This window comes from Paramisgurnus dabryanus, chromosome 4, assembly GCF_030506205.2.
Source record: "Paramisgurnus dabryanus chromosome 4, PD_genome_1.1, whole genome shotgun sequence".
Lineage (NCBI taxonomy): Eukaryota > Metazoa > Chordata > Actinopteri > Cypriniformes > Cobitidae > Paramisgurnus > Paramisgurnus dabryanus.
Window position 1 is genome coordinate 24,184,587 of NC_133340.1, and position 20,780 is coordinate 24,205,366.

Sequence of the window (20,780 nt, forward strand, 5' to 3'; positions counted from 1 at the left end):
ACCTCGGTGAAAGCCAGTCTAAACACACATATCGCGGGAGTGAGGGCGGACGCTGGCGGAGTGCCACGCGGCCTGAGTCACACCACTGCTGTGGGCCTCATTCACAGAGGCTATTTTACTGGATATAAAGTCACTGGAGATCCCAGAAACAATTTAGGCAATGGACATCTTTAGTCTCTAATATATTTAAATACTTTCGCCAAACAGAAAGTCTACTTTTGTTTGAGGTTTAGATGGGTTATAACTCTGACTGTCATGTGTTTATAGATGTGCTCCGCTTAGCTCGCTCAAATAAACAATAATCACTGTTCATCATTTTAATTGGCACAATGTGTAATAGTTTACTAACAGGTCATGATTATGCACAATTGTCAAACCTGGTTAGTGTTGCTTTTAAAGATTTGCCCTCTGCAATTTTACTTTACAATGACGAATTATAAATGCAGTGCATGAGTGCGCATAGCGCACGAACGTGTGTGCTTGCTTCTTCGGCACCCATTTTTAATTCCTATACAAAAAATAAACATTTAAAAGATTGTTTAAACCAAATGGATTAGGAATGTCTATGTTTTTTTCTCAATCATTGGTCATTTTTAAGCATTTACCTAGTTATTAATCCTCCTAAAGCTGCATGGCCCTTTTAAAGTTACGTGTTTAAATACACACACATGCTCGCGCTCTCCAGCGTCCTTCATGCCTGGACCCCTGCCATCCATTCTTCTCAGTAATGTTCTATGGCTGGTTCGTAAGTCAATAAACATTACCTCCTCCACGCCTTCGAAACCACCATCTCTCCGTGCACTCGTTTAAAAACCGCCATCCCTCTTCCATCATTTAAAAACCACCATCCCTCCCTTTTCACCACATTCCTCCTTAAATGCATTAAGGGAAAGCCTGATCCGCAACCAGCTCTCCGAAACCGAAATCCTGCCCTTCCCCGTTATCAAATGCATGAGCTAACTGATCTAAGGTCAGCGGGAATAAAGGGTGACCAAAAACCATTTACAGTATTCAACTCCAGTGTAATGCGCTCTATGCTCACAACAAAAACTTTCACAAACTTTCAGTACTGCATACAATGAAAAACTGTGCAAAGTACCAGTTTCTCGTTGTATGCAGATAAAAGTTTTTAATTTTTTTTAAAAGTATAATTTTTATAGTTTTATATGTCCGTACATCTGCATACAATGAAAAATTGTGCACGCTAAAGTATATTTTTTTATAAATGTATATTTATGTGCTGCAAACTCGAAACTCGCATATGAATTGTGAAACCATTTTGAAGCTACGTGGCTGGATCTGCCGGATGCTGCATCTATGCACATATATATCTATGGTCCGAGCTGGTGCGATTGAGGAGAGACAGGGACTAATCTGCCTATTCATGGTTCGGCATATACTGAATTAGGCTTTGATGCTCAAAGATGAGTTTTAAGTGAAAAAAATTTCGACTACAGGGGGACTTTAAATAGAATTAAAGATAGAATTAAAGATTAACTAAAGATTAAATATATAAAAATATAATAACAAACAATATTACTAATAACTACTACTACTACTACTACTACTACTAATAATAATAATAATAATAATAATAATAATATTAATAATAATAATAAAATAATCAGATAATCATTATCTATTTATTAAATACTGATTAATATTTTAGGGAAAATCCCTCTTGGAGACGTCCTCGTTTGTAAATATATATATATATAATATATTATATAAGTATATAATATAAATATATATAAAAAAATAAATAAACAAATTAAAAATATACACACACACACACACACACACACACACACACACACACACACACACACACACACACACACGCATTCAGCAGCGTTAATGTCATTTATTTGAGGTCAGTAGAGAGTGGAGTTACGTATGTTCCTTCATTCCACAAACATGATGCTTAGATTAAAGGGAAGGGTGTGTGTGTGGATATTACACATCTGCGATGGTTTACTGTAATGTGTGTTGACTTTAAAAGCTAATCTGAGATTGACCACAGCTGGGCATCATTATCTGCCATTACGGGCAATTTCAATGATAACCATCCTAAATAATGCTCCGTTAAGATTAGATATCGCAATCAATTAATCCCTAATAGACCCGAGACAGATTACACAGGATCGTAGGATGTTCCTCAATCAAATATCATGAGCTCACTGCGCTCTTCTCAAGTGGCCTGAGGTTGTGTCGACTCAGACTAGTGTTGACATGATTACAATGAAAATTTTCGATATTAATGCCGCCACTGCATGAAGTTATGAATGTTTATTTTCCAGTGAGTCTGTGCTTAAGACGATGATGATTGAGAGTCTTCATCATGACATCATAACCGATTTAATGGCCAACTGGATATATAAAATGCATTTACTAACACTAAATTAGCAACATGAGGATGCACTTTTCAAATCTGATGCTCCCTTAGAAGGCTGCTGCCTATATAGCACTTTATAGCCTGCGTTCCCAAATGAAAACTCCTGAAGTTTGTGTGTGTATACTGTACAAGGCAGTGCGCTCTACTGGAATGTTTGTTTAAATGACCGAAAAGTCTGACTGCTATATTTCACCGCACTCACAGTTCAGCGTTCATAGCAAAGTAATGCAAAATTCTGCACACGTTTGGGAAGATCCATCTAGCGTTATTCTGGTTTTATTCCTTAAAATCAAGCACAAGAATCCATGTGTCCTTAAGTACACCCATTCTCTCTCTCTCTCTCTCTCTCTCTCTCTCTCTCTCTCTCTCTCTCTTCTCTCTCTCTCTCTCTCAAGAACTGTATGCCTTTGCCTGTGGGGTGACATCAGGTAAAATATTAAAATATTAAAGTTTCCCCTCCAGGCCAATGGCCTCTGGAACTTCGCACGCCAAGCAGACAAACCTGCAAATTCACACAGATTCTTTCAGTGTTAAAAAAAGTTTAAGATATTAAACTTTATATAGGTCTGCATAATATCTGTGTACGATACGATATAAAGTTCTACTTTAAATACAACAACAGTAGTCGTTCTGCAGTTTGAGATGCCAACTGACTCTCAACTTTCTGACAGCATGTTTCTCTCTCACACACACACATACAGGGAGAGAGAGAGAGAGAGAGAGAGAGAGAGAGAGAGAGAGAGAGAGAATAACTTATATATTAATGAGTTAGCAGTGTTACTGGAACAATCCAGCACACCCGGTCTCATCCTAAACAACTCAGAGATTAAAGCTCTTCTGTATGCAGATGATCTGGTGCTATTGTCAGACACTGCACAAGGTTTACAGCAACACCTGGACCTGCTGGAGAAATACTGTCAAAATTGGGCCCTGACGGTCAATCTGAAGAAAACTAAAATTATGATTTTCCAGAAAAAAGCAAGATTACAGGATAACAGATACACATTTACTCTGGGAAACACTGCACTAGAACACACCTTACACTATGACTATCTTGGGTTAAAAATCAGCGCATCAGGCGGTTTTAGTCTCACGGTAAATGCACTTAAAGAGAAAGCTAGACGAGCATTCTATGCCATCAAAGGCAAATTTAAACAAACAGACATTCCTGCTACAGTTTGGTGTAAAATATTTGATAGTGTAATTATGCCCATAGCTCTGTACGGTTGTGAGGTTTGGGGTCCACAATGCCTAACAGATTACTCCAAATGGGACAAACATCCAATGGAATCCCTGCATGCTGAATTCTGTAGAAATATTTTAAGAGTTCAGAGAAGAACACCTACTAATGCATGCAGGGCTGAATTAGGCAGATATCCCCTAATAATACACATCCAAAAACGCTCCCTTAAATTCTGGTCACACTTAAACTCAAGTCCCCCGAACACACTTCAATATGAAGCCCTTAAAACTCAAGAGAAGAGACCTAAAACCAGTCCCATCTGTCAACTGGCTCTAAAACTCCAGACCAGCACTAATAAACGCAAACAAACCACAATAAACCAAATCATTAAAGAAAGTCAAACTTTATATTTGGATCATTGGGATAATGAAAGTAAAAACCAAAGTAAACTAGAATGTTATCGGGCACTAAACAGAAAATACAGTCTGTCAGAATATCTCTCCACTGTTAGAGATGTAAAGCAGAGACGAATCCTCACTAAATACAGACTCAGTGATCACAGTCTGGCAATAGAGAAAGGCCGACATAGACAAACATGGCTCCCAAAAGAAGAGCGAATCTGTGTCCATTGTGACAGTGGTGAGATCGAGACAGAGACACACTTTCTCCTTTACTGTGGTAAATATAAAGAGCTTAGAGAAAAACACTTTGACAAAATCTCAAAGCTCATACCAGAGTTTCATAGCTCTTCAGATTCAGATCAAATGAAGATGTTACTGGGGGAAGACAGACACCCATCAGCTGCTGCTAAATTCATTTATCAGTTACACACCATCAGAAATAATCCACAGCCCTGATCTTGTACAGTATTTTTATTTTACCTCTCATCTGCCCCCATAAATTTACATTTGTATACTTCATATGTTTATATTTCAAAGTCTACTTTATATTGTAAATATCCTCTGATTCTATTTTATTTTATTTGCAGTAGTACTTCATCCATCACCCAGCACCTTAGCTTAATTGCACCTTAATGTTTGTTAATATTGTGTTATTGTATGTTTCTCGTTTTATGTATAATGCTTTGGCAATATTGTAAGTGACACAATCATGCCAATAAAGTTCTTTAAATTGAAATTGAAATTGAGAGAGAGAGAGAGAGAGAGAGAGAGAGAGAGAGAGAGCAGGATAGATATAATTGACCTTGAGTGTCTTAGGCCATCGGTACAAGCAGGCCTCTTTAACTACTGTGCTACTATAAACACCATAAACAACTCTGTATTTATCATCTACACAGGCTCATTGACGACACTCAGTCGTGGAAAAGCCCCTTTTAACACTGGCTTGTAACTCTAGGACTTTTCCCTCTCTCTCATTTCATGGTCAGTTGATGTTCTAAAGACTCACACTGTGATACACAGAAGCACCAGAACAAAACGGAAATGGATAAAATACAGCAGGACAGAACAGAATAGAAAAGAATAAAATAAACAGAATATATTACACACAGAATACATTTTAACAGAACAGCACAAAATAGCATAGACATAGCATGACATGGAAAGAAAGAATAGAATAGAGGAAATGAAGAATAGAATAAAGGAAGGATAGGATATAATGAAAAAAAAAAATTTCTAATTTGAGTACATAACTTAACAAAAAAAGAATAAGAAGAGTAAATCCCTGTAGATTACAATAGAACAGAATTAACCCTAAACAAACAGAGAGGTTTTTTTCATTACAATCACATAAAACAGAATAACCATACACATACAGAGAATAGAATAGAATAGAATAGAATAGAATAGAATAGAATAGAATAGAATAGAATAGAATAGAATAGAATAGAATAGAATAGAATATGTTGGACAGGACGGGACAGGACAGGACAGGACACTGTATGAAATGGGATGGGATGGAACAAAAAAGTATATGTTAGAATATTGTATGTTGGAATGGGATGGAATGAAATAGAGAAAAGAATGAAATAGAATATGTTGGACAGGACGGGACAGGACAGGACAGGACACTGTATGAAATGGGATGGGATGGAACAGAAAAGAAGAGATTAGAATTTTGTATGATGGAATGGGATGAGATGAGATAGGATGGAATAGACCAGACTAGATAGACTTGAATAGAATAGGTTGGACAGGACAGGACATTGTATGAAATGGGATGAAATGGGACGGGATGGAACAGAAAAGAATAAATTAGAATATTGTATGTTGGAATGGGATGGGATGGGACGGGACGAGACGGAAAATAATAGAATAGAATATGTTTGACAGGACGGGACAGGACAGGACACTGTATGAAATGGGATGGGATGGAACAGAAAATATGAGATTAGAATTTTGTATGATGGAATGGGATGAGATGAGATAGGATAGGATAGGATAGGATAGGATAGGATGGACTAGACTAGACTAGACTATACTATACTAGACTAGAATAGGTTGGACAGGACAGGACATTGTATGAAATGGGATGAAATAGGATGGAACAGAAAAGATGAGATTAGAATATTGTATGTTGGAATGGGACAGGATGGGATGGGACGAGACGAGACGGGACTGGACTGGACGGGACAGAATAGAATAGAATAGAATAGAATAGAATAGAATATGTTGGACAGGACAGGACAGAACATTGTATGAAATGGGATGGGATGGAACAGAAAAGATGAGATTAGAATATTGTATGTTGGAATGGGATGGGATGGGACGGGACGAGACGAGATGGAAAAGAATAGAATAGAATATGTTTGACAGGACGGGACAGGACAGGACACTGTATGAAATGGGATGGGATGGAACAGAAAAGATGAGATTAGAATTTTGTATGATGGAATGGGATGAGATGAGATAGGATAGGATAGGATAGGATGGACTAGACTAGACTAGACTATACTAGACTAGAATAGGTTGGACAGGACAGGACATTGTATGAAATGGGATGAAATGGGATGGAACAGAAGAGATGAGATTAGAATATTGTATGTTGGAATGGGACGGGATGGGATGGGACGAGACGAGACGGGACTGGACTGGACGGGACAGAATAGAATAGAATAGAATATGTTGGACAGGACGGGACAGAACATTGTATGAAATGGGATGGGATGGAACAGAAAAGATGAGATTAGAATATTGTATGTTGGAATGGGACGGGATGGGACGAGACGAGACGAGACGGGACTGGACGGGACAGAATAGAATAGAATAGAATATGTTGGACAGGACGGGACAGAACATTGTATGAAATGGGATGGGATGGAACAGAAAAGAATAGATTAGAATATTGTATGTTGGAATGGGACGGGACGGGACGGAACGGAATGGAACGGAACAGAATAGAATATGTTGGACAGGACGGGACAGAACATTGTATGAAATGGGATGGGATGGAACAGAAAAGAATAGATTAGAATATTGTATGTTGGAATGGGACGGGACGGGACGGAACCGAACAGAATAGAATAGAATATGTTGGACAGGACGGGACAGATCATTGTATGAAATCGGATGAAATGGGAGGGGATGGACAGAAATTAATAGATTAGAATGGTATATGATGGGATGGGATAGGATGGAATAGAATAACATTATAGACTAAAATAGAATAAAAATGAATAAAAGAAAATGATCCTATCTTGAGTACATTACAACAGAATAGAATGGAATACCAGAGAATAAAAAATCCTAAACAATCCTTGTAGATTACAACAGAACAGAATTTAGGGAAATAGATTACAATCACATAAAAAACAGAATAACCATAAACACACAGTGAATAGAATAGAATAGAATAGAATAGAATAGAATAGAATAGAATAGAATATGTTGGATAGGATGGGATAAGATGGACAGGACAGGACAGGACAGAATATTGTATGTTTCATGGGATGGGATAGAAAGGAATACAATAGAATATTGTATGTGCAAATAGGACAGAACAGAAGAGAATAGCCTTAAAAGAGCACATTACAACACGAGTATAGAAGAGTAGAGCAGAGTAGAGTAGAATAGAATACAAAACAATACAATACAATTCAATTAAAACGGTACACTACAAAAGGAATAGAATTTAATAGAATAGCCTTAAAAACAGTGTAAATTCCAATTAACAGGAGAGAAAAGAACAGAATAAATATAACCCTAAACAATCAGAGTATATTACACCAGAATAACATAAAATACAATAGATCATACAGTCATTGTATGGGCAAGAGCCAAATAAACCATTTTAATAGCTTGGCCTGTATGGTATGGTATGTTTTACTTACCCTGGGGTCTTCAACATAATGTTAAATTATGAACAGTAAAGCTTGACCAAACATAAAAAGCAGGAAAACCATATGCTTGTTCTGGCCTCAACATAACTGTGACCTTTACATAAAGTTGGTTATTTCTGGCCAGTGAAAGACACTCAAGTTTAGTGAATTACAACAGCACAACGCCAGATTGTCAATTATACATAAATGAGCAGAGGACACAAATTCACGAGTTCAGTCAACTCTATGAAAGACGTCATTGTTACAAAGCTGTGCAAAGTGAAGTGATTGCCAAACATGCTTTCCTCAATGTGCTGTCACATTGCACATGCATTCTGCATCCGTCTCCACGACAACAACAAAACTACAGATGAAAGAAAATGCGGTAGTTGAAAGAAATTACATCAGAGGAGTTATGGAGATGCAGGAATAAAGTTTGAGAGCAAAAAAGAACAGAGAAAAGATAGCTGGCTACCATCTGCAACATATATTTCATTTATCCATGCACAAGACGTACATCTTCTATAACAGCTATACTGAAATGTTTGTCCTTTTTGAAACCTTTTTAGGTTTCATTGCACGTTTAACCTCCAGCTAAAATACAGCACACGCATTTTCTTCTTAGATGCTTTGGTAAGCCACTTTCTGCTAAGAACGTAAATATAAATATAACATCATTCTGCACGTCTTTTCTTTCCTGCATTCTGCTGTTACCACACCAAACACCATACCAGCAGTAGAGCCAGCTGCACTGGAGCCCTGTTAAAACTCATGCTGGCTGGAGTGGGAATGTACTGTCGTGACTTTTTAGGATGATTCATGGACCATGGTGTCTTAGACCTGTAGCCCGGGGAAACTCAAGCTATTAACCATTTGCGCCGTCACTTTATTGGCTCTGGTTAAGTGTCACTTCAAACAGGGAAATATGACAGTAATTTTGCCCCACCAATGTTACTCTTGTGATATTCCCCTCCTCATATTTAAAGGGATAGTACACCGAAAAAGTGTGAAAAATCTGTCATCATTTACTTACTCTCAACCTGTATACATTTTTTTTGTTCTGCTAAACATTTGATCTGGGGCACCATTCACTTCCATAGTATTTCTCTTTCAGCTATGGAAGTCAATGGTGCCTGAGATCTGCTTGGCTACAAACATTCTTTAAAATATCTTCCTTTGCATTTAGCAGAACAAAGAAATGTTTATAGGTTGAGGGTGACGTAATTGATCGAATTTAAATTCTTCTGTAAACTATCCCTTTAATGGATGGCTCCTTTTTTTTATTGCTAGACATATGCAGTACTCGTTTAAAGCAATTAACTCCATATTTTAAGCCCAAACTCCTTAGCAGGGTCTTAAATCAAACAGAAAGATAAATGCACAGTCACAACAACTGAATAAAGATTAAGCCTCTTTTTGTGTTTCACAGACAACTGTAAATTGTACAGGTTTCAAAGTTAATGAGGCGAGTAAATGATGACAGAACTTTAACTCTTGGGTAAAGTAACTAAATGCCATGTGATGTTTGAATAACATAAACGAGCAACACTTGTGCAGAATAAAACTGACTAGAATGTAGGGCTGGGTATTGGCAAGAGCCTCATGATACGATACAATACGTTGCGTGTTGCAATACATTGCAATACTTTTTTATCAAAAATGTAAAAAAAGCGGATTTTTTTTTTAAAAGTTTAAAGCGTTCCACAGGTTAGCTTTTAAAGCTCCAGGCTTTTTTAAATTTTCTGCCATTTTCTCACTCCCGCTAACTTCTGAGACATTGGCTGTATATGACAGATAACAGAGCAGCGACGGAGGAGGTCATTTGACGCACAAAGAGGGATTTTTGTTGGTTAAATATCGATACTAGAGATTGAAATATCGAGCCCTAATATGAAGACATTTCCATGAGATCCTGTTGATAAGAGCTCATGATAATGTTAGTCAGGAGTAATGGAGCTCTGTTTATCACTGCAAGCTGTTGTGGCTTTATTGGTAAATGAGTTGATTTATTTGTTTCTGTCTAATAACACGCTTAGGTGAACCATCCGTGGGCACGATATGGCAGCAGCCTCGGGGCACAGAAGTGTTTACAGTCAAAATAAATGGCGTTTAATTGAGTGTGACATTTTATATAAGCTAGACTTTGTTGAGACTATAACTTATTTCTTAATAGAAATCACTTCTGATGAGGATTGAATGGTGTGCCCCAAGGCGACCTCCCCGGTCCCAACCTGTTTGGCCTTGCTTTCTGACAGTATTACATTCGGCATTTCCCACACACTTTCTCCCAGTGTCTCTGCGCACCCCTCCGCCTCAAAGCCAACCCTAGTTTCACAATTTCCCTGCTGGGCTGAGCAAGATAACTGGAGCAAAGAGCAATTGTTTGTTTTTTTTGCGTGCACTTCTTTTATCCATATTCCTCTCATCACAACCCGATCAGTCCAGGTAAGCTACACGTTGCTCGACTGCACCAAATGTAAGAATAATCTTGTGCTTGGTCAGATTCAGTACACAGCCCCTTTGAGCACCGTTACTGATAAAGCAATTAGAAAAAGATAAATTAGAAATGTAGACTGTAGTTTGTTTGCTCAGTGGTCAGTAAAAAGAGAGCGGCACAGGAAATTACTCAGATAGGGCAAAACAACTTAATTTAAAATTGGTTAAACATTTTTGCTGCCAATGTTTGATGCACTTTAAAGTATTTGTAGCAGTATCCAAAATAAATTAAACATTAATGCTAACCACTGGTTCTGAGATTGCCCATGCTGTGACCCTGTCTGTGAAATCCAGGTTAAAGTCTCATAATCTAATCATCAATGTTGGTTTTCACTTAGTTATTATACAATGATTTCAATCTTTGACATGGTCTTAATCCAGATAAAGATATCAATGAATGCAAGGTTATATTTTCAAACACACACAAAAAATCACAAATGTGTGTAAGGCTCTATACTGATGGCCTAAATGACATTTTGCACTGTGCACATTTAGCGACCCGTTCTTAACTTCCATTACGCAAAGGCTTGAGACTTCCCACCTGTTCCCTCTGTTTCAAAAACCGTTTAATTATGTTAATAACCCATTAGTTACTGTTTGTATGTATTTCCCTGCTCTGTGTGGGTTCTCGTTTATTTTTTAATATTTCACCGTAATTAAATAAGAAAGTAAATCTCCGGACAATGCGGGTGGCTTTTGGGATCATGCGCATTCACGCTGTTGGAATTAAACGGGTGCGCAGATGCGCGCATGATTATCCGCGTTTCACGTCGCTTCCAGACGCCCTCCCTCTGTCTCTCTCTCTCTCCTCCTGTCTCTATCTCCTCTACATCCCATAAAGTACGTCCCATAAACCGCAAAACCTCACCCAAGTTTTTATTCCACGTAAATGTGGCCTGCCTCGGGATTATAGCCTGCAATCCGGATCCCATATGAAGCCACAGGAGACAAAAGAGGGATTCATTTAAATACGCGCACTTTTTGGCGCGACTGCATGTTTTATGAGCCTTTTATCGCATCGATCAAAATCACAGTCTAGTATGTAGGAGGGCGCAGTAAATCAGTGTTATAAAGCTTTGTGGGTTTACATAGATATTATGGTTTCTGTGGCCTTTATTGGAAATATGCATCCCAGTGTGAGATAACAAGTGTGAAGGTGTGTTTGGGCCGTCCGATATAATTAAAAGTAAAAACATAGTGCCAAACAATGGGATGAGGTTTTGCGCATTTTTAGTTAGGCCTAATCTATTTCAGTCTTTTCAAAATTACTTTTCGTTTTTACTAAGTCTACATTTGTTCCCTACCCAAGACCTTTGCCCTTATGATCAGCGAAAAGGAAAAACTGAAATAGTTTAATCCGATTAAAAACGGATGTGTTATAGCCTACTGCTTTACAAAAAATGTCCATACGTAATAAAAATAGATTACTATTATGTCTAAATAACTACCAGTCAATGCTCAATTAATAACCTGGGTTGTAGTATTAAACAGAACAATTGCTCTTAGTAGGCCGTTAATAGCCTCGGGCTGTAGGCTATATGCGGCGTTCATTCAAGCAGTTATTTCTAAATGTGACACTGACGTGCAAATTTATGTCGCAATAATGTAGTAGGCTATATTTAAAAAAATACACATCTTTAATGAACACGAACGCATCGTTATTTGCAGTGTTAGCATACTTTAGGCTACAATCTTCTGCAAAAAGGCTTCAAAATAGGCCGCGTTATATTTAATAAATAAAAAACATTAATTAATTAAAAAATGTATTTACCAAGAAGCAGTTATTCGCGACAAAACAAATACCAAATTTGTAAAATGTATATTTATATTGAAAACACCAAAAATACGTTTTATTCACCTACAGTTTTGTGACCAAGTCTGCTGTGTGGGAAAAACAGAAAGGCGCATTTGCAGCCATTAAATTGAAGCCAACACAAAAAAAAACACTAAAGAAGTAAAAGAAAAACATTATTTATAAGAATGGAAATAAAATAAGCATGAAAAAAGAAAGTTAAAATGTAGGAAGGCCTAGAGGAGGTTTGATTTTTTTTTTTAAACTCTTTGTTCTTCTTACTTGGCCTATGCCTCACCACAAGGAAAGTTTTTTTAGAGAAGCTCGTGGATGTCTGCTATACAGGAATATTTAAAATCCAGAAAAAGAGACCGCAAAACAGAGCCAAATCTGTGCGAGGAGTCCCTCTAAAATGGCCGAGATTTTTTTTCAAGCAACAAACATAAGACTGGAAAAACATTTTATTTTCATTTGCATTATTACTTAAAAGTTTACACTTTTTAAACTTATTTAAAAGTTGCTTTTCCAGACCACATTATTAAAATAAGTCAAGTGTAGGCCGTTATGGACAATGCTTATAAAAAATGTAAATGAGGACATTGCCTGTAATTTTTAGGCACTATTAAACACCGCAAAAATATGTGATTAGTCTGAAGCTAAACATTTAGGCAAAAAGCACCAATGTTACATGACCTAAGAAAGTTTAATGCAGCAGCTATTTTGTAATTTCAAAAGAATGAACTTCTGTTAGTAAGAATATATAGAGCTGTAATAATATTTGTAGATGACCGTAAAATAAATGAAGTCAACGGCCAGATTGGCATTAAAATCTCTTGTGGCTAGGACTGAACTTTGGCCTGTGCTTTTTTATTTGAGTAATATAAATGTAATATGAAATATGCAAATAGCTACCATAAGACGATGAGCGTATGAATCTTGCAAGTGTATATTATCGAAAATATGATGAATAAATAAAGCACTGATTGATCAAAATGATAAACTGCCAAGAGTAAATCAGCAAAATGTTTAACATCCAGGAATTGACTGAGGAACACATGCCATAAACGCAGTCTTGACATTAGAAATAAAACAAGATTCACAATGCCTAAATACTTTATTTCTTCTCTGTCCATTTATCCCTTATTATCTGCCCGGGAAGCAGTAAACATTTGCACTGAAATGCACATTTATTCAAATATAACTCATCTGCAAGCCGTATATGAGCAACATTAACTTGATGTCTCTGATCTCATTCGTGCGCACGAGAAGTTCATGCACAGGAGCAGTCCGGCACACCGTCAGGTCATCTCCTCATGAAACATCACAGCTTGACAAAAACGATGCAAATAAGTATGTGCTATTATCTTTACACAACCGGACACTGCAAACACGAGCTGTATCGTATGCCTGACGCTTTCCCTCTCCAGTTTACCTCACGTCCTTTTATATAAAATAGATTTGGGAGAAGCGCCATTTTCTCCTCGAACCCATGTGCAACGAAACGCACGAGCGCAGAAACTCTTGCTCCGCACTCGGCGCGAGAGCGGTAAACCGTGAATAAACGCACGGCTGAAAATCACGTTAGGGAAACGAGTGCGGTAAATATCCGTTAAAATGCAACTGCTAAGCAACAACACAGAGAGACGCGGAGAAACAACGGCAACTGTTGCAAAACGCGGCATAGGCGGACGCGAACGCAACATAGTGAAGAAATGAAGGCGTTTTACCTGTGTCAGGCAGTACGGAGAGTACATAGTTATCTCAGAAGCGGCAAAAGAATCGCGTTTTGAAGTTGACTGGAAGTTGCTGCATTGCAATCGCTCGCCGTCCCCCGTCGCGTCTACTCCATGCCGCCCGCGCCGCTAACCCCGCCTCAATGGCAGAAAGTGAAAGCTCCAACTTTAGGAAGAGCAAAAACTTTTCTCTCTTTCTTGCTCTCCCTGCTCTACTCTCGCTCTCTGCCCTTTATCTTATCCTTAAAAGACAGACTGCTATTCATCTGGTGAGGGGAAGAGTCAATTACTTAAACTTAGGGGTTTAATAAGTCAGAAATCATATATCCATGCACTATAGTTACCAAGCATGCAACAAAACCCTATCATGTATTCAATTTTACAATAAGCAATAGACTGATATATGCACCAGGCTGATTTTGAGCTTTTTGTACGCCTAGTTGGTCATTTAACAGAAATGGGAACTCTTATTGATGAAATGCTGACAGCCATATACTAAATAATTACAATTTTCAGTTTTTTATCATTTTAAGCAATTGTTGTGTAAAAATAAGTTTGCATTTTACTATTTACTATTGTTTGTGCTGTCATTAAATTGCATATCAGCATTATCAGTCAGTCACCTTGCTCTCTAGATATCCACAAAAATAGATTATCTGTCCTTCAGGCATCCTTCAAGCATGATTTTTAAATGTATGGATAAAGGGAATTCCTAGAAAATCCAGGTGTTAGAAAACAATCCGATTAACGAACAAAATGTAACAAACGACTTTCGAATCAGGGTTCCAAATAAACATGCGATGCTTGTATAAATCGACTGCATGGTTGAGTGATTGCAGGATTAACTGCAGTCTTTCCGTCAGTGGCCTTTTCAAACAACGCAAAACGACTTTATGTATCTGCATAGGCGTCCTCACACATTTGGGATGCAAAATGTCTTTCCACGCAACGCTACTGCAATCCGTAGTTAACTTAGTTTATAGAAAGTGAGTCATCTCACACTTTCTCTGTCTCTCTCTGTGACTCAACTATAGGCCCCGTTCGCGCACCACAGGATTACAGGGTGGTCTCCTGAATCCACATCTGTTTCAGGGCAAACCACAGCGCCCGGGCTGCCTAGCGGCACGCTCGACCGTGCTTATCTTGCACCTTCTCCAGCCGTGAAACTTTGCTATGCCTTTTCTGTCAGCCTGGTATTTTATTAGGAATGGTTTCTCAGACAGATGAAGCTGCACAACCGCAAAGGGGAATACCAATTATGATACAATGTAACCGAGGACAAGGCAAAACAGATTGAGAAAATCTTATATTATGAGAAACAAGATTTGACCTATTCATTTCTGCCACATAATGTAGACATAACGAAACTTCACAAAGTTAATTATGCACTGTAATAAAAGATTTGTTGGTTCAACTTAAAAAAAGTAAGTTAACCGGTTGCCTTAAAATGTTTAGTTAATTCAACAACAACAACAAAAATTTTGTCAACTCATATTTTTAAGTTGAATTAGCTCAAAATTTTAATTTGAAACTTTTTTACAGTGTTGTCAACACTAATCGTATACTTTAATAGTTTTTAGAGATTTGGTTTTCCAAATACTGTTAATACACTCATCTGTGTTGGTCCCAATAACCAAGACAATTTCTGCAATAGCAGTTCCGACAACCCAAGTTCAGTCCTGGTTCAGTGGGTCTCTTTCACTAAGCATGCATACACACAAATTTGTTCGTAAAATGTGCGTACGGACGTTTTAACTTATAAATCATGATCCAACAAAAACTTTCATACTAAAATTTCTTCTAAATGTTTGCAAAAAACGTAAGAACAACTTAGACAACACATGCACAAAAATCATGAAGGAAAAAGAACCCTATAATATATATCTGATCTGTGTTATATATTTTGTCCAATAATTTTTCATGATTATTGCATATGTGCGTGGTCTAAGTTGTTTTTATGTTTTTGCATACAAAAGATTTGTTGGTTCAACTTAAAAAAGTAAGTTAACCGGTTGCCTTAAGATGTTTAGTTAATTCAATAAAACAATTGTTGTCAACTCATAGTTTTAAGTTGAATTAACTAAAAATTTTAAGGCTAATGGGTAACTTACTTTTTTAAGTTGAAAAAACTTTTTTACAGTGTTGTCAGCACTAATCGCATACTTTAATAGTTTTTAGAGATCTGCTTTACCAAATACTGTTAAAACACTCATTTGTGTGGGTCCCAATAGGCAAGACAATTTCTGCAATAGGGTTTCATTCACTAAGCATGCATACGCACAAATTTGTTTGTAAAATGTGCATAAGAACAACTTAAACAACACATGCGCAATAATCATAAACAAGATATAACCCCATAATATATATCGGTGTTATATTTTTTCATGATTATTGCGTATGTGCGTTGTCTAAGTTGTTTTTATGTTTTTACATACATTTAAAATAAATTTTAGTTAACAAGTTTTTGTTGAATCATGATTTGTAAGTTAAAACGTTCGTTCATGCTTAGTGAATGAAACCCATTGTCCTTTCTAGACTCCTGTTTCTCTTTCTCCTATGAGATTATCTGTTCTCCATTCACTATCCGATCAAATAAATCTGTAAGGGCTAAAAATAAACTAAAATTATTGGGCAGTTGTGCTGATGGCCAGTAGAAAATCTTAACGGATATAATGGAGACTGCAGGTTTGAATACACAGCAATTTCAAGCAATCTCCAAGATCATCAATCTGTCACTATTGTAGGGGACAAGCGTTACAATATGTTAGGATTTCAACCATAGACAATGTGTTTTGTGTTGGTTAAACATACTGTTGTAAAAGACAAAACAACTCTATAAATGATTACAAACAGTGCTTAAAATCTATCAAACGATTTTGGATGGACACAAGTTTCCAAAACTAGCGAATTGAACAAAGTAAAAGTGGCGACATTGAGAGCTAAGGTCAGGGTAAAGGTACAAAGGTTGATTGGCATTACCACACTGTAGGGCACATATCCAAAACCACAGCCTTTATGCTTTATGCTTCGCACCCACCGATCTCACAGCCATTAATCTACAAAATAGAGGTGAATGACAAACAATTCTGCTTCCAGCGCACGCATACTTTCACACACACATACACGCAGAAATACATACATGCACGCACATGCACACACACCCAAATCTTTGTTAAGCAGACCCACGGTCGGTTTGCGGTTACAGCAGCGAGGGCTTCCATGAAAGCACACATAAGAGAAACATATGCAAGTGATACAGTCAGTGTGTGTGGTTTTAACCCAACACAAACACATGTACAGACGCACACGTACGCACACACTTTTTACTGTTCACTTGTGGTTGGCGGTTAAATAATTCTGATGATATTTTATGTAGATAATTCCTGCAGCTGCTCTTCCACATAAACTCTGCATTCCTTTCAACATTTACCGCCATATGAACATATAAACACAGCACATGAGATTATAAACAGACTATGAGATTTATGACGCAATCGAATGCGCCGTTCCCTTGAGAAAAGTTCACTACGCAGGCGAAACTCAAAGACGAAAAAAATGAATCAATCGGATTACAGATTATATCTCGGCTGTATCAACAGTTTGTTTAAATGATTCCAACTCATCTTATCAAAATCAAAAGTCCAACTTGGCAGAAGAATGACATCACTCATGAGAAAGAAATCAAAGTTCAGCATTTATCACAAACAAAACAACAAGGACGACGAGTAATAATGAAGGAATGATCATACCCTGTAGGATTCAGGCACAAGGAAGCACTCGGAGATGCCCGGGGCCCGGTGGGGACCTTCATGCACCAGATACGGTTCTGTGGCCTGTGGTCCGAAACAAAAGAGGATAAAACAAATTTAGCAAGATAATGCATGCACTTAAACACTTTTCATAAAAGCCTGTATTGGAATAAGTAAAACCTGGATTTAAATTTTGGTTGCTATCTCAGCTATAGGAAACACCCTGGACAGGTGGTCAGTGGTTAACATTAAAAAACAAAAATATTTGGTGTGCAATGTATAGTTTCAAATAGAAGCAATAAAGAAAAAGATTTGGGAACCACACCAGGTATCCATCCAGCCAACTAGAACCTCATTAAACAACTATTCAACATCTACACGCATAATGTTTAAATATGCACAATAAACTTTAACCACAAATACACGTTTGTGTGCATAAATACATATCAACATCCATTCCAGCACGCACACACACACACATCTCATAATAAGTCCCAGGCATTGGCACCGGGTTCGAGCAGTGGTGAATAACAATCTCTATTCATATCCATCCAATGAAGCGTTCGTTTTCCCAGTTTTGCCTCACTTTTATAGGGTCTTAGCTGCTAAAATCTCATTCAAGCAGGGTACAACTGCTGATTCGCTTTATTAGTAGCCTACATAAACGTGCGTTTTCATAATTAAAGAAAACAATTAAAAAGCGCATGTTATTTAGAGGTGAATTTGCGGTTCTTATTGTTCTGGGAAGACGAAGCTTGGACGAGGTCGTGGGACGGGGTTTTAAAGCATCAGCATTTTATGGAGAGTTTTGCACCACGGTGTGCAGGTGAGATGCGTTTTTAAATCAGCTTTGAAAAGAAAACTGAATGTTGCTCAAAGCTAACCAAAGCCCCAAAGTCTTGCAAATAGATCTAGCCAGTTTTAAATGATCTCTCATGCCTCAATTTCCTTCAGATATCAATTACACAAGTACTTCCTTTTGTTTAGTTTAAGGGTACTGATTACCTTCCATCACTCGGGCCTCATAAATTCAGTCAGTTAGATTGTGACGTCTTCCCTTTTCAACACAACTGAACCCAAATGGAAAATCGTTCCATTGACTCAATTTTATGTATTTTAATTAATTTCATCCTCAACTTTGCGGCTTAGGAATCAGTACAGTAATGTTTGAAACCCGCTGAGGATGCTCAACGGCACGTTTTGCATTGTTGACATCATCCGTTTGTTCACAGATGGCCTGGAGGAATTCTGTAAATTTCACCATTAACTCTCTTCATTTCATCATTTCCGAAATCAAGTGCGTTTTCCGGGAGAAGAGGAACCTTCACTCTTGTCCTGGCCCTCCGAAAGTTCCCGTTTATCTCCAACAAGCTATTAATTATATATGGACTGTATGCATATGGAGCATATGCAGGGCCCATATGGCCGGCCCTCAGCCTGAATCTCAGGCCTCCACTTAATTAACATTTTAGAGGCGAAGCTCGGAGAGAAAAGAGGGACATTTCAAAGCAGCTCTGGGAGCCTCTGACCTAATTGGAGTCAATGGAGATGTATGTAAATGTGTTAATTACGACACGTTTCCTCGCTCGCGCTGATAAATAGCATGCTTTGTTTGAAACGTTTAATTGGTGGGAATGATGGGTTGAAATGAAGGGGTTCCTCCATATATCCTTATGTGGGGGGAAGAAAGAGAGAGGGGTGTATATGGGTTAAAGCATATGGCAGTATGGTTGTGGTTTGTGGAACGCTCCTAAGTGGTTAAATTCCTGAAATCTCAAGTCTCTCGCGCACACTCCTGTGGTCTGAAGTTTAAAGGTGATGTGTGCAGTTACAGAAATATCAAAATACAGAAAAGACTTTTTGGAGCAAACTCACGCCATTGGTTACGTTAATGCTGCTATTTCGCTATTTTACGGGGTGGTGATTTCGTATGAATTGGTACGATGTGATCCGACAAAAGCAATATTGAAGCTCCACCCTAAACCCAATGTCACTGAGCGAAAGCACATCGTACTGCTATGCATGAATGAGATCGTATGAATTCCACGAATTAGGCACCTCGTAAAATAGTTGTGAATTGCCATGAGGCTGCAGTGTTGCTAATGCTGCTAACACTGAACATATTAACGTAAATCTTACAATTGAGTTTGGTGATACTGATTTTATTATATAAAAAAGGAGATACGAACGCACACTCACTTGCACATACTTTATCTAATGTTTCGGCCAAAAGCGACACCTTGACAAAGGCTTTTGGCCAAAACGTTGGTTAAAGGGATAGTTCTCTCAAAAATTAAAATTCTGTCATCACTTTCTTGTCCTCATGTTGTCCTAAACCTGTATGAATTTCTTTTTTCTGAGATATTTTGATGGTAAGCGCACAGCTGATTTTAACCACTGACTTCCACAGTAGGAAAACAAATAATGGAAGTATTGGGATAAATGATGAAGAAGATATTTTGATAAAGGATGGTAAGCACACAGCTGATTGTAACCACTGACTTCCACAGTAGGAAAACAAATAATGGAAGTATTTGTGATAAATGATGATGAATATATTTTGATAAATGATGGTAAGCACACAGTTGACAGTACCCATTGAATTCCATCATATTTGTTTTTCATACTATGGAAGTCAATGCTTACAATGAGCTGTGTGCTTACCATAATTTATCAAAATATCTTCTTTTGTTTTCATCAGAAAAAAAATTCATACAGGTTTAAAACAAAATGAGGATGAGAAAATTATGACAGAATTTTTGGTTGAACTATCCCTTAGGACTCAATCAATACATTTTTTGCTTTTTATATTTATTTACATGCTAGTCCTAAAATATCTATAAACTAATGTGCTCCAAAACGTTAACATGTTAGAAGATATAAGCATTTAAATTAGTGATGCACCGATGTATCGGCCACCGATATTTATCGGCCGATTTTTGATGAATTTGAAACCATTGGCATATCGGCAATAGCACGAGAAAGGCCGATACCGATTGTTTATTAATTAACTGCATAAAGAAATCCATTTTATGTAAAAAAAAAAATGAGTTAATGTTGTTAATAAAATAAATGCTGAATAGCAGAAACCACCTTTGAAGGTTGTCATGCTGTCGTCTTATATTTGTTTTAGCTTAATTTGTGCCTCTCTTATTA

At 37.5% G+C, this 20,780-nt stretch overlaps 2 protein-coding genes across 11 annotated transcripts in view; one reads left to right on the forward strand and one right to left on the reverse strand.

Moving 5' to 3' along the window:
- Positions 1–20,780, reverse strand: part of nfixa (nuclear factor I/Xa) — a 115,314-nt gene that overhangs the window by 89,998 nt on the left and 4,536 nt on the right. For 9 of the 10 annotated variants that reach the window (XM_065295289.2, XM_065295293.2, XM_065295284.2 and 6 more), the window contains exon 2: positions 17,625–17,708. In XM_065295289.2, the coding sequence (XP_065151361.1) occupies positions 17,625–17,708 (84 nt within the window). Of the gene's footprint in view, positions 1–13,869; positions 14,053–17,624; positions 17,709–20,780 lie in introns of those variants that run through there. The other variant, XM_065295286.2, reaches the window with a different exon arrangement.
- Positions 1–20,780, forward strand: part of snrpb2 (small nuclear ribonucleoprotein polypeptide B2) — a 145,214-nt gene that overhangs the window by 19,796 nt on the left and 104,638 nt on the right. The window lies entirely within an intron of this gene.